The sequence below is a fragment of the Argentina silus genome (genome assembly GCF_951799395.1).
Source record: "Argentina silus genome assembly, chromosome: 22".
Classification (NCBI taxonomy): Eukaryota; Metazoa; Chordata; class Actinopteri; order Argentiniformes; family Argentinidae; genus Argentina; species Argentina silus.
Window position 1 is genome coordinate 12427331 of NC_139676.1, and position 12561 is coordinate 12439891.

The following is a 12561-nucleotide window of genomic DNA, read 5'->3' on the forward strand; positions in this document are numbered from 1 at the left end:
TAATGAGCCTCCTTAACCTTTGAGGATTTCCTGCCAGTGAATCTGAATCTCTTAATAAATGTTAAGAAAATGGTTAACTGTATTAAAGGTGTTCATATGACACCTGTTAATAGTTTTCCCCACCTCCTTGGCTCAATAATCGAATTGGGCAGCGACCTCTTGTGGTCACAATTAGAACCGCACTTAGAGGAGCTCTGATCTCACTGGAGTAAATCTCTGTCCAGTCCTGCCTTGTAAAACATTAAATATTGTTCAAGATTCTGAATGAACCATAATCAAAATTCCCATTCTATTATATTCTAGCCCCACCTACATCAGAAATGTCAGAACATTCAATTCCAACAGAATAAGAGAAAAACAAGAAAAGCCCAAGTTAAACACTTTATTTTGTGCTTCAGTCTTCCGATAAGTGAATACTCATGAATACTTAATATACTAAATATCTGTATAAATAACATAAAAAATGTCACAATAAATGCAGCTATGTACATAAGAGTGTCATAAAGTTCATAAGAATATTTAAATAAATACAATTTTAAAATTCTAAGTACATCGAATAAAGACAAGTTTCCAAAAGACAAACACAACTATGCAAAGCAATCAATCATGGTACAACCATGTCAAATGTCATAAAGTTTTTTTTTTAAAAATCGCAAATATCAACAATACAATCTCTTGCACGATGACGACGAATAATGCTAATCATTATAAAACACAGCGGTAGAAGCTATAGCACTCCCCATTCGAGAGGGAAAACAGAGGTATCTTCTGGTTCACTATCTAAGGTGCACTGTGCAAAAAAGGTGTCCACGCCCACGCGTTCACCCATGTACTGTAGCCATAGCTGCCAAGACAGACGATACCACAATCAACGATGACCCGTTACTAAAAAATTAATACAACAGCAATGAATTCAAGTCATCAGGTTTGAGAGGAAGAACACTGGAGGGTAGCGGAGAAGGCCACGCGGTCCTCCACCTATAAAGGGGATGGGGGCAGTGTAAACTTGGTAAACTGTCTCTCCAGTAGCTCCACCATGTCAGGGGTACACGAGGCCCGGGCGATGTCCACCGCCGTGGCTCCGCTGGTGTTGGGGTGTTCCAGGTTGGAGCGTGGCGCCAGGAATTCCACAACATCCCTGTAGCCCTCTCGGATGGCGATGTGGATGGGCAGGGTGCCGCTCTGGTCCGGCGTGTTGACGGACGCTCCAAAATCGACGAGGACGCGGAGGGTGTCCAGGAAGCCCGTGCGGGCCGCATCGTGAGCCGGGGTCACCCCCCGCCGGTCCTGGATGTTCGGGTCAGCGCCGTGCTCCAGTAGCAGACTGGCCACGTTGGAGTTGCCCATCATCATCACCTGAAGAGGAGAGAGGGAAAGACCTGGAGTTTAAGGTACAGTAGCTCAAAATTACACATCATTACATCATACATCATTATGCAACACTTTATGTATGTTTGATGGCTTGATGGGAGAAAGTGAATTGGATTATGTGGGACAGACGTAACTCAGGATAAAATAGATGAGAACAATTTACGAGTGATGAGTATTGAGTATGGGACGGGCATAAAGGAGTACACTTGGAGATTGTAATGCGCTGAATGGTTGTTAAGACTATAAACACCGAGATAACACATTCATATTCCTAGCAATCATTTGACACAAGTGATCTGGTCGCCAGGTAAACAGTAACTGTTAAATTAATGCGGCCAGGTTACCTGTAGGGCGGTCTTGCCGAATTCATTGACTGTATCGGGATGCACCCTGCATCCCTCCAGCATCCTTCGGACTTCGTTCGTGTTCCCTTTCGCTGCGGCAGCGGTCAAACTCTTCCCCGCATCTTTTTCACTTAGCACCATGGTGAATGGCTTTTCTGAGTTTCTGTAACAAATACACAGCAGAATAACAACTATTAAGCTTACTGGTATCAGCTGGGCCAGGAAAGAAAAACTGAATGATGAACTCATCATTCAAGCAGCGTTAGCTTGCTAGCCTCAGCAGGCTAGCATTGTCATTTATCCACCGGCCAATGTCGGATAATACATTTGCTGATGATGGTCAACCAAATTGTATGTAATGGGAATGAGTTGAGAAATAGCGTAGTTTGTTACTAAATTATGAATTATCACGGGGAAGTCGTGGATAATGCTAATGCTAGCCAGCGGTCTCAAAAATGTAATAAACACCCATACTACTAGCGAAAGGCTTTTCTTACCGTGTCTGTTTTGATAGGATCCCGACCGTTACTTGCTCTACTCTTCTCTGTCCTTTTTCCAAGCAAACCAGTGACTTTTCAAATAAATCACAACAAATAATGTTTAATAATTTTGGAAGCGGCAGGACCTTTAATTTGCGCGCTGAGATCTACACTACAGTTTACCCAACCATAATTTACAAACAATGGGGAGAAAATATCTCCACCAATCAGAGCTCGTCTAAAGGGTGCTGGCACTCCAAATATGGCAAAAAGGGCGGAGTTACAACTTGGTTGCTACTGTATCACTGTGGCAACAGCCCAGTCGACCAATAAGGACACGGAGCGTAGAAGGCGGGCATTTTTGCGTACGTTGATGTCTTCAAAAAGCAGTTCATTCATATTTCTGACATTTGATAGTAAATGTCCAAAGCCAGGTAGAAAAAGGCGGGTTATTGAACAAATCGTGACATAGTCCTTCACCATTTCCCGCGGTTGACAGCTGAGACAGACAATTATGTAAACAATTGAAAATGACAATCCATAAATTAATAAAACACCCTTAGAGAAATGTTTTACAGGCCATAATTTAATATAAACATCTTAACAATCAAAGAAACATGGAGAAATCCAATAAAATCTTGAATTGAATCTTACATTCACAATTTTATCAATAGGAAATAAAAGTAATACAGTCATTTTACAAGAAGACAAACACAACCTCTGTGGCTCAGTTGGTAGAGCATGGCGCTAACAATGCTTAGATTGTGGGTTCGTTTCCCGCTGGGACCATATATACTGAAAAATGTATGCTCTCACTGCAATGTAAGTCGCTTTGGATAAGGCATAAGCTAAATGGCATATATTATTATATTACAACCTTGAACATTAAGCAGAGAAATTAAGTAAAATTACAGTCATTTTACAAGAAGGCAAACACAACCTTGAACATTAAGCAGAGAAGTTAAGTGAATTTCCAAGACATTTTTAGAGTGCAATTGAATTGATCGATGAGCTATGATCCCTGGAAGCAATTAAGGAAGAGGCCATCCCTGGTTTAAATGTTAGTCCGTAGTTGGTAATCTAAATAAAAGGAAACAACAAGTATGGTAAAAGTACAATACAAACATAACATAATTAAATTATAATGTCAATTATTCTCTCATGTCAACAACCAAATGATGGGTCTCTACAACTGGTTTCCTCACATACATTCATCAGATAGTGTATATTCAGCCTATAGGCTATATAGATACATTCATCAGATAGTGTATATTCAGCCTACAGGCTATCTAGATGTTTGAATTGGCCTACCTCCACTCTGTGTGATGTATCTGACCCAGGGCAAGGCCTGATAGCCACTCTTCTCTATGATCTTCATGTACCGCACCTGTCAAACAGAGCGAGGTGTGTAACTTGACACTGACAGGCACTGGGCAATACCATGTTTTGCCTAACCAAATTGAGCTTGTCAGGAGTGAGCTTGTCACGGGAGCTTGTCAGGAGTCACTGTCTCACACACACACACACACACACACACACACACACACACACACACACAGACACACACACACACACACACACATACATACACACACACACACACACACATACACACACACCTGTACGCCTGAGACTGTGAAGTATGGGATCTCAAAGTTGACAGTGATGGGAGGCTTGCCCTCCTTCTCCACGTTCTCCACGCTGGGGAGACCAAAGTGGGCCCGCATCAGAAACTCTTTACCCCCCTGGTGAGGGGGAGGGAGAGAGAGGGAGAGAGAGAGAGAGAGAGAGAGAGAGACAGCGATAGAGAGAGAAAGGGAGAGAGAGAGAGACAGCGATAGAGAGAGAGAGAGAAAGGGAGAGAGAGAGAGAGAGAGAGAGAGTGAAGGGGCAATGTCACCATATCTAATACACTGTGACTCAACTCACACCAGCAAAAAAATAGGAGCCTTTAATCTGTATATTTGCTCGATTGTTGTCTCCACTTACAGGGAAGGATTTGATAGTCCACAGCACCACGTTTTTCTCTGGGACATATTTGGCACTGCCTGTGCTAGTCTTAAATTTGGGCGAGTCTGCATCACTGGGCACAGGCACCCGTATCTCCACGTTATTGGCCACAGACTGCTTCTTGAACTGACCTTTAGCCTTCGGAATCAAAAAAAAAGAGAGAACTGATGAAACTAAACTGATGAAAACAAATGCATAGAACCATACATTAAAGTTCAAATTACACTCTGATTTTTCTGCATATTCTACGGTAAATTACTTTCTAGGGTAAAGTATTGCAGTGTATCTTTTCCTGTACAGCGCATTGTATTGCATTGTTGTATGAAATGCGCTATACAAATAAAGTTTGATTTGATTAAAGCGTGTCATTACCTTGACCATGATTTCCACTCTGCTGTGTGAGAACTTCTCAATGACAGACGTAATCCATATCAGTGGCTTTACCTGTGGGGGACAGAACTCAGTTACTTTAGCTGCCAGTTCATTCAGATGTCAGCTGGAATGCAACACAAACGCAGTAGGCTTACAATATAGTTGCAACGAAGACATCAAGATTCACTAATTAAGAGTGGGAGAGAGGTAAGGGGAGGAAGGTAGGTAGATAGCTACACTATATGAGTCAATATGAATACTGGCTTGATCACAGGTGTGAATAAGGACACAATTGAACTGATGAATATCTGTCCACCATCTGCATTTATCCACCCCAGTACCCAGAGTTTACATTCTGGGGAATATTAATTTACAGTGTAGGTTGATATGTGTGATTTGTGTGCTGTATGTGCTGTTTGGATGTATTGATGTTATTACATTTACATTTACGGTATTTAGCAGACGCCTTTATCCAAAGCGACTTACAACAAATACATTTGTTTAAGTAAGTGAATCATCTATCCATCAGTCATCATAAGACAAAGTAATCAATGCTCACACCAGGGGCCATAGGCAGTCACAATGCTAGAAGAAGGAAAAATTATGTTTTTTTTATTTTTTTTATTATTAAATTATTTGATTAAATAATTTTTTAAATCAGGAGAGAAACTTGTACAGGGGGGTAGTGGGGATGAAGAGGTCTTTAGGAGGGACCGTTAAGATTAAGTTATTATTGTTGCCTGTACTGACAGTTACCTTCTAATTGCCGCCCGTATGGGATTAATAAAGTTGTGTTGAGATGAACTGAATTGACTCACATGAGTGTTGATGCGGTAGGACATGAGCTCCGACTCCCCGTCGGGAGGGATGAAGGAGATGGTGCGGTCACTTTCAAAACGCGAGAGGCGGACGCACTGGTGAAATTTGACGTCCTCCATCGATACAGTCTTCCCCTTGTCTCCTGAGCACACCCACAAACACGTACACAATCAGAAGTCAATACTCAGCAAACGTTTGTGTGTGAGGTTGTGCGTGTGTGTGTGCGTGTGTACAATATGAGTATATGTGTGTTGTACGTACGTCCAGTGAGGGCGAAGAGCACCCTGTCGTTGAGGCCCAGTCTGAGCTCAGGCATGCCAGACAGCATGGTCTTCAGCTTGATGCTGCCAACGATGTCACTGCTCATCATGATGCCATTGGCATTCACCTGGGAACAACACACACCTCAATAAAGCAGATCTGATTGATGAAGATGAAGATGACGATGACCAGCGTCGTAGCGATAATGTTCATATAAATGGTCCGACATCATACAGGAATGTATAATTTAGAGGTCATTCAGAGGTGAATACTTGCTTGATCACGGTTGTGTGAATGAGGACACAATGGAACTGATAAGACTCTGTCTCCGGTCTCCATTTATGGAACCCAGGCCAAGGTCATTATGTCACGCGACTCACCAGCATGTTAATGGACTCTATGACATCGATGAAGACCTCGTTCTTCTTGTACTTGATGCCCTCTGACCTCCAGGACACAGCGTTGGTGACGGTGGTGGGCACCTTGGTCTTCGTCACCTCCAGTTTGTTGCCCTCCTGGGTGATGTATCTGCAGGGTCATGAAAATAGTTTATATCCCAGTCTGACGTTCCACAAAACAGTTCCAGGTGTTTAGAGTTTTGGATCTGTCAGATCTGTCAGGTCTGACTGATAAAGAAGTATATTTGTATTCCTGCAAGTCTGTGGTCTGTGTGTTATTTGTGTGTTATTTGTGTGTGTGTGTGTGTGTGTGTGTGTGTGTGTGTGTGTTATTTGTGTATGTGTGTGTGTGTGTGTGTGTGTTATTTGTGTGTGTGTGTGTGTGTGTGTGTGCGTGTGTGTGTGTGTGTGTGTGTGTGTGTGTGTGTGTCTCACTCTTGCAGGATCTTGCTGTCTGTAGTCTGAGGGAAGCCAAAGTCCATCAGTTCATCCAGCAGCTCATAGACCACAACAAAGTTATCCTGGATGCTCTCCTCCTCGAGCTCGGAGAAGTACTGAGTGAACACCTGAAAACAACACACAACTATCGTTACGCTGCATTCACGACACGTCGGAAACTCACAACCTCCGAGTTAAAGTTAACGTAAGTTATGCAGGTAGATCTGTCCGTCGGTTGACTCTGATACTCCCCCAGTGGGGAACTCGGGTATCGTCTGTCTACACTGAGTTTCCAACTTGGAAAACTCAAGTGTAGGTCTGACATGACATGAATGCAGCATTAGTTCCAGCACACACCTGCTGATCCCTGTTCTTATCACCAACTAAAGAATGACATTTTGACATGAATACATTATATGAAATATATAATTAATAATATCGTATATATATAATATATTATATATTATATGAAATAACGTTTTGTTTTATCACTGACTCACCTCAACCAATTTATAAAGGAAGGCATAAACCAGAGAGGCATTGGAGTTCTTGTTGGTGGTGGCCACCACTGTAAGAGCATCAAGTCAAGGCTACACCTCACTAGGTCACGTACAGGTAGAATAGAAACAGAAACACTAGAACAGAAATGACCACAACCCATAATACGGATGAGAGCAGAGCCTTCTCTCAATCGAAGTAGAAGGATCTTGATGTGAGCGGATGGGTCCGTACTGCACAAATTCATGGCGTAGCACACTAATGCGCTTACCACGTAATCGCAAGATTCCTGGTTAGATTCCGACCCTCGACCTATCTTGCATGTCATCCCTCCTCTCTCTCCCATCCTTCCTGTCAATCTCTACTGTCTCTATCCCAATAAAAAGCAGAAATGCCCTAAAAACATATATATAAAAAAAAAATAATAATAATTTCATGCCTATTCTACGTCATGCTTTGAGAAACGTCTTATGAGAAAAGTGAATGTGTTATTCACATACGACATAAAATCAATAATTCAACCGTAAAACTTGAGATTTCAGATAAACACATTTGCCTATTTTGTCGTCACTCCTAACTCATTCTGGGAAAGGATACGGTAAAGGTTGCTGTGCTTGATCCACATGAAGTGAACGTGGCCGTGGGCCATGATTGGACAGATAAGCCCCTCCTCTTCCTGTTGCATGAGTAAAGGCAGGAAGTGGTCTATCTCCGCCATATCCACGTCCCCCTTGTAGTTCCGACATATCAGCACCTAAAGGGCAAGAACGGAAACAACGCATCATAAGGTCAGGGGTCATACTAGTCAGGGGGTGAAACAACGCATCATATGGTCAGGGGTCATACTAGTCAGGGGGTGAAACAACGCATCATATGGTCAGGGGTCATATACTAGTCAGGGGGTGAAAGGCAGTCTATGGCGGTCATGGAAGGTCATGGAAGGTCATGTAGAATGAAATAGAGTAGAGACAGGCAACATTTGGACCCTACAAGGATCTTCACCAGGTCGAAATGTTGTTTTGTTTATAAATAAAGGTACCTGGTGGGGCATGTGAGCGTGCAGACTCTGCTACTTACTTCTTTTGGCCCTGCACCCCACCAAAGAATGTGTGCTTTGATCACACTTCACTAGGTCACATACAGGTAGGATAGAAATAGATACACTAGAACAGAAATGACCACAACCCACAATACGGATTAGAGCAGAGCCTTCTCTCAATCGAAGTAGAAGGATCTAGATGTGAGTGGAGGGGTGTCATAATAAATGTCATGTTTCATGTAAATGGATACATGTACATACATTATATCTCTAAGGAATTATACATGAAGGCATGTACTTTTACATTTACATTTATGGCATTTAGCAGACGCCTTTATCCAAAGCAACTTACAACAATACATTTGTTTAAGTAAGTGAATCATCTATCCAACAGTCATCATAAGACAAAGTAATCATTGCTCACACCAGGGACCATTGGCAGTCGTAATGCCCGTAGGCTATTTATTTATTTATTTTTGTCCTGTACAGTACAGGCTTGACCAGAGACGGTGGAAACCGGCTTGACGATACTGACATCCTTAACAGATCAGATGGCTTAGACAAGACTTAGCAGCTACTGTAGACCAACCTGATGCACACAAATATTTACCCAAAGGCTAGTGCCAAGCTACAAGTTGACTGGCTGAGGATGTTATTGTGGCAGGACTGTGTACCAGTTTCCTTATAGAGCGACATCTTGTATTTGGGCCACCTGACACCGCATTCTCCTTCCCCTCCCATGGTGCTTTTGTGTAGAGATGAAACCTTTGGGCCTCAAGTTACACCACATCCCTGGCCTGCAATCATCAGCTCTTACCAACGTGCTGCACATACGTATCATTTCTGCATACATTTATCATGCTGCTTTGAGATATATCTCAAATTCAAGCTACAGGATTCATCACTGCACATTGTCCAGTCTGGTCGGATGGTCTTCACTTGCTATGCGTAGGATGCAGCACTGGTATATTTTAATGTATAAGGCCATTCTAGGCAGGTTACCCACGTACATAAGCTCTAAGTTCGTATTTGTACAAAACACTTAGAATCTTAGATCTAATAATTGGCTACGCTTAAAGGCGCCACCTGTGCGGACTGAGGCTGGAAAAAGGAGTCTATTTTATTACGGCCCCTTGGTCTTGGAATGACCTGCAGGCCAGACTTAATCTAGACTCCCTCATCTCCCTAACCAGTTTTAAACAAACGCTAACAAACTGCTCCTGCTACAATGCATAACAATTTGTCATGTCTTGATGCCTACTTGTCTGCATGTGTTACACAGTATTTGTGTATACAACCTTTTCCGTACATGCGTGGATAGTAGCTTTTACTTTGTATTATATTGTATCATATTGTATGTATTGTATTGTATATTATTGTCATGTAAACGACGTGTAACTTTGCTGCCTTCTTAGCCAGGTCTCCCTTGCAAAAGAGATTTTGTCTCAATGGGGTTTTTATCCTGGTTAAATAAAGGTTAAATAAAAAATAAATAAATTGAACATGCTAAAAACAAAATGGCATATACTATATTAAAAACATGTAGTATGCACACATTCATGTAATAGTACGTTTCTAATGCACTGTCTACAAAATGACAGTTGGTTGGGTTGACTCACCAATCACTTTCCCTTTCAGAGGTTATGTGTTCGCCTGTTTCTGTCTGTTTTCTATCTCAGATATGTCAGAGGTTATGTGTTCGCCTGTTTCTGTCTGTTTTCTATCTCAGATATGTCAGAGGTTATGTGTTCGCCTGTTTCTGTCTGTTTTCTATCTCACATATGTCAGAGGTTATGTGTTCGCCTGTTTCTGTCTGTTTCTATCTCAGATATGTCAGAGGTTATGTGTTCGCCTGTTTCTGTCTGTTTTCTATCTCAGATATGTCAGAGGTTATGTGTTCGCCTGTTTCTGTCTGTTTCTATCTCAGATATGTCAGAGGTTATGTGTTCGCCTGTTTCTGTCTGTTTTCTATCTCAGATATGTCAGAGGTTATGTGTTCGCCTGTTTCTGTCTGTTTTCTATCTCAGATATGTCAGAGGTTATGTGTTCGCCTGTTTCTGTCTGTTTTCTATCTCAGATATGTCAGAGGTTATGTGTTCGCCTGTTTCTGTTTTCTATCTCAGATATGTCAGAGGTTATGTGTTCGCCTGTTTCTGTCTGTTTTCTATCTCAGATATGTCAGAGGTTATGTGTTCGCCTGTTTCTGTTTTCTATCTCAGATATGTCAGAGGTTATGTGTTCGCCTGTTTCTGTCTGTTTTCTATCTCAGATATGTCAGAGGTTATGTGTTCGCCTGTTTCTGTTTTCTATCTCAGATATGTCAGAGGTTATGTGTTCGCCTGTTTCTGTCTGTTTTCTATCTCAGATATGTCAGAGGTTATGTGTTCGCCTGTTTCTGTCTGTTTTCTATCTCAGATATTTCAGGTACATGAATGCAGACAAGTTTTTCCATGTCTCCGGAAGTGACTTAATTGTGCATGAATGAGGCTGTCCCAAGTTACTTATTAATTATTTTTTTTAACGACACTGGATATCTATTAATGTTTTACAGTTTAAATCAATAACGTTTGAAAACACGAACAAAATCCCAACCAACAGAGAATAAAACGGTCGAATTAAGACAACTGTCGTTGCAACAATGTTCGCAATCAGCGAACTGGTCTTACCTTTCCTTTCAAATCCAGCACGAATATAGCGGAGGCAGACATTGTAACTGTTTTGAAAAGCTCAGTCTGCAAATCAAACAACTAGGCTACTGCAAACTTCGATTAAGTTACAATAAATCTTTACAACTTCTAAGCTTTTTGTTTCGCCATTAAAGTTTCCTAATTATCTAAAAAGGTGCTCATGTATTCAACGGTTCCTTTTCCTGGAGATGTCGTGAACCGACGTCACCGGCCTCCAGGTAAAACATTTACAGGCTTCGCACTCACCTGTATGGGGAAGTTAGTGTGTTGCTCCAAACCTCCAGGAGATGGCGCTACCGATTCATTATTGAGCACAGGCATTATAATGCCATGGCAAAGAAACTATTAGTAGGCCTATTTATTTAAAAAGAATTCAAAAGCCTCCAAAACAATATTACAATGTCAATATAGAACATTAAATATATTTATTTTTTAATTGTATTAAATTTATGTCACTCTCTTTGCTTTCTCAGTTCTCTGGTGATGATACAACACTTATTATATGTCTGTGTGAATAACTGCCTGGTAAATTCCACGTAAAAGACTAATTGAACATTGACCATCATAGTCAATCGAGTTATTTTAACTTAACTTAAATGCATTAGATGCATTGATGTACACCTAACAAGCAATAAAGAAACTCATCCCCAGAACATATCAAACTCCCCTTAATGTTAATTGAGCTGATGCACTGTGGAGTTGACCAGCATTAATCTTGTGACAGTAAACTTTGCTTCTTTAAATATTTTAAATCTTTTAAATGTTGAATATTTACATGTTTTAAAGTTGATAAAGCGCTGTTTATAGCTCCGAAGCCACTTTTTTCTGTTGTCATATTACAAACACACACGTTTCTACAAATCACTGTCAAACCCAAACACAGTTACATGCAAAATGATCAGACCAAATTATCTTGTCAACACTATTTATTTCAAAACCTTTGCATTTGGGGCTACCACCCATTATCTACACATCTTTACTAAACCTTTTACCCTTAATGGAGACCCAGAGGATAGGCCTATAGAGGTCAGCAGACACACAAATGACTGTCATGTGCTTCTGTCATGCAGCTTCTTAATCCTTGCAACCCCCTCTCCTCTAGATCCTCCTTCCTCTCTGTCTGGCTCCTATCAAGCCCTAAAGAAAGGTCATGATCAAACAATAAAACCTCACTGCAGATGACATCTACGGGAGAGTGAGACTTGAGTCAATCTTTGCCTATGTCTCACTCCCTTTGTCCCTATACCGATACTGCATCCTATTTATTCTGCTTATAATGCTACTGCTAATTCATATACTGCACTACTTATACTATACTTGTACTCTGCACAATGACAATAAAGTTGAATCTAATCTAATCTAATATTTGCGTTAGATTCAAGTATAGACTACAGATGTGCAGTATCTAAGAACAGAGCCATAAACTGGGTAGAAACGCCTTCGTGAAACAAATATGCTACATTCACAAAGGTTAATATATCAATAAACAAAGTCGGATGTGGACTGATGACCATTTCTTTATCTTTAAGTCCCGCGCAGCGTTTGTTTTACCCTTTTACAGTGCAGCAACTGGAGTCATGGCTACCAGACACCCACAACTTGACCCACTTATAGACAAATGTGTTATGTGAAGTATGTGAAGTTGACGTTTCAGCATCCTCTCATGAATGAAGCAGGGGCAACAGGAAGAGGGGAAAGAGCTGTAAACATCAACATTAGGCCTTTGCCCCCCACCATTTGGACCGATACCCCCCCCCCCCCCCCCCCCTCCTCCCCCCCATTGAGAATGTTAGTACAAGGTACATGGATATCCATTTGTTTGGTGTAGCAATGACTCAATGTATG

General features: G+C 41.4%; 2 protein-coding genes across 2 annotated transcripts; both read right to left on the minus strand.

The window, feature by feature from the left end:
• Positions 1 to 937: 937 nt before the first annotated feature.
• On the minus strand, positions 938 to 2221 carry cdkn2d (cyclin-dependent kinase inhibitor 2D (p19, inhibits CDK4)). Its single transcript, XM_083693609.1, has 3 exons — positions 2213 to 2221; positions 1716 to 1878; positions 938 to 1356 (listed from the first exon to the last, which is right to left on the minus strand). Exons 2-3 carry the CDS (start codon positions 1854 to 1856, stop codon positions 979 to 981), a joined length of 519 nt encoding a protein of 172 aa, XP_083549735.1. The 5' UTR covers positions 1857 to 1878; positions 2213 to 2221; the 3' UTR covers positions 938 to 978.
• Positions 2222 to 2760: 539 nt separating this feature from the next.
• Positions 2761 to 10906, minus strand: ap1m2 (adaptor related protein complex 1 subunit mu 2). Its single transcript, XM_083693988.1, has 12 exons — positions 10696 to 10906; positions 7588 to 7744; positions 6993 to 7060; positions 6490 to 6620; positions 6037 to 6184; positions 5657 to 5783; positions 5395 to 5537; positions 4577 to 4648; positions 4184 to 4342; positions 3814 to 3939; positions 3506 to 3581; positions 2761 to 3274 (listed from the first exon to the last, which is right to left on the minus strand). Exons 1-12 carry the CDS (start codon positions 10735 to 10737, stop codon positions 3249 to 3251), a joined length of 1275 nt encoding a protein of 424 aa, XP_083550114.1. The 5' UTR covers positions 10738 to 10906; the 3' UTR covers positions 2761 to 3248.
• Between the last annotated feature and the right edge of the window lie 1655 nt (positions 10907 to 12561).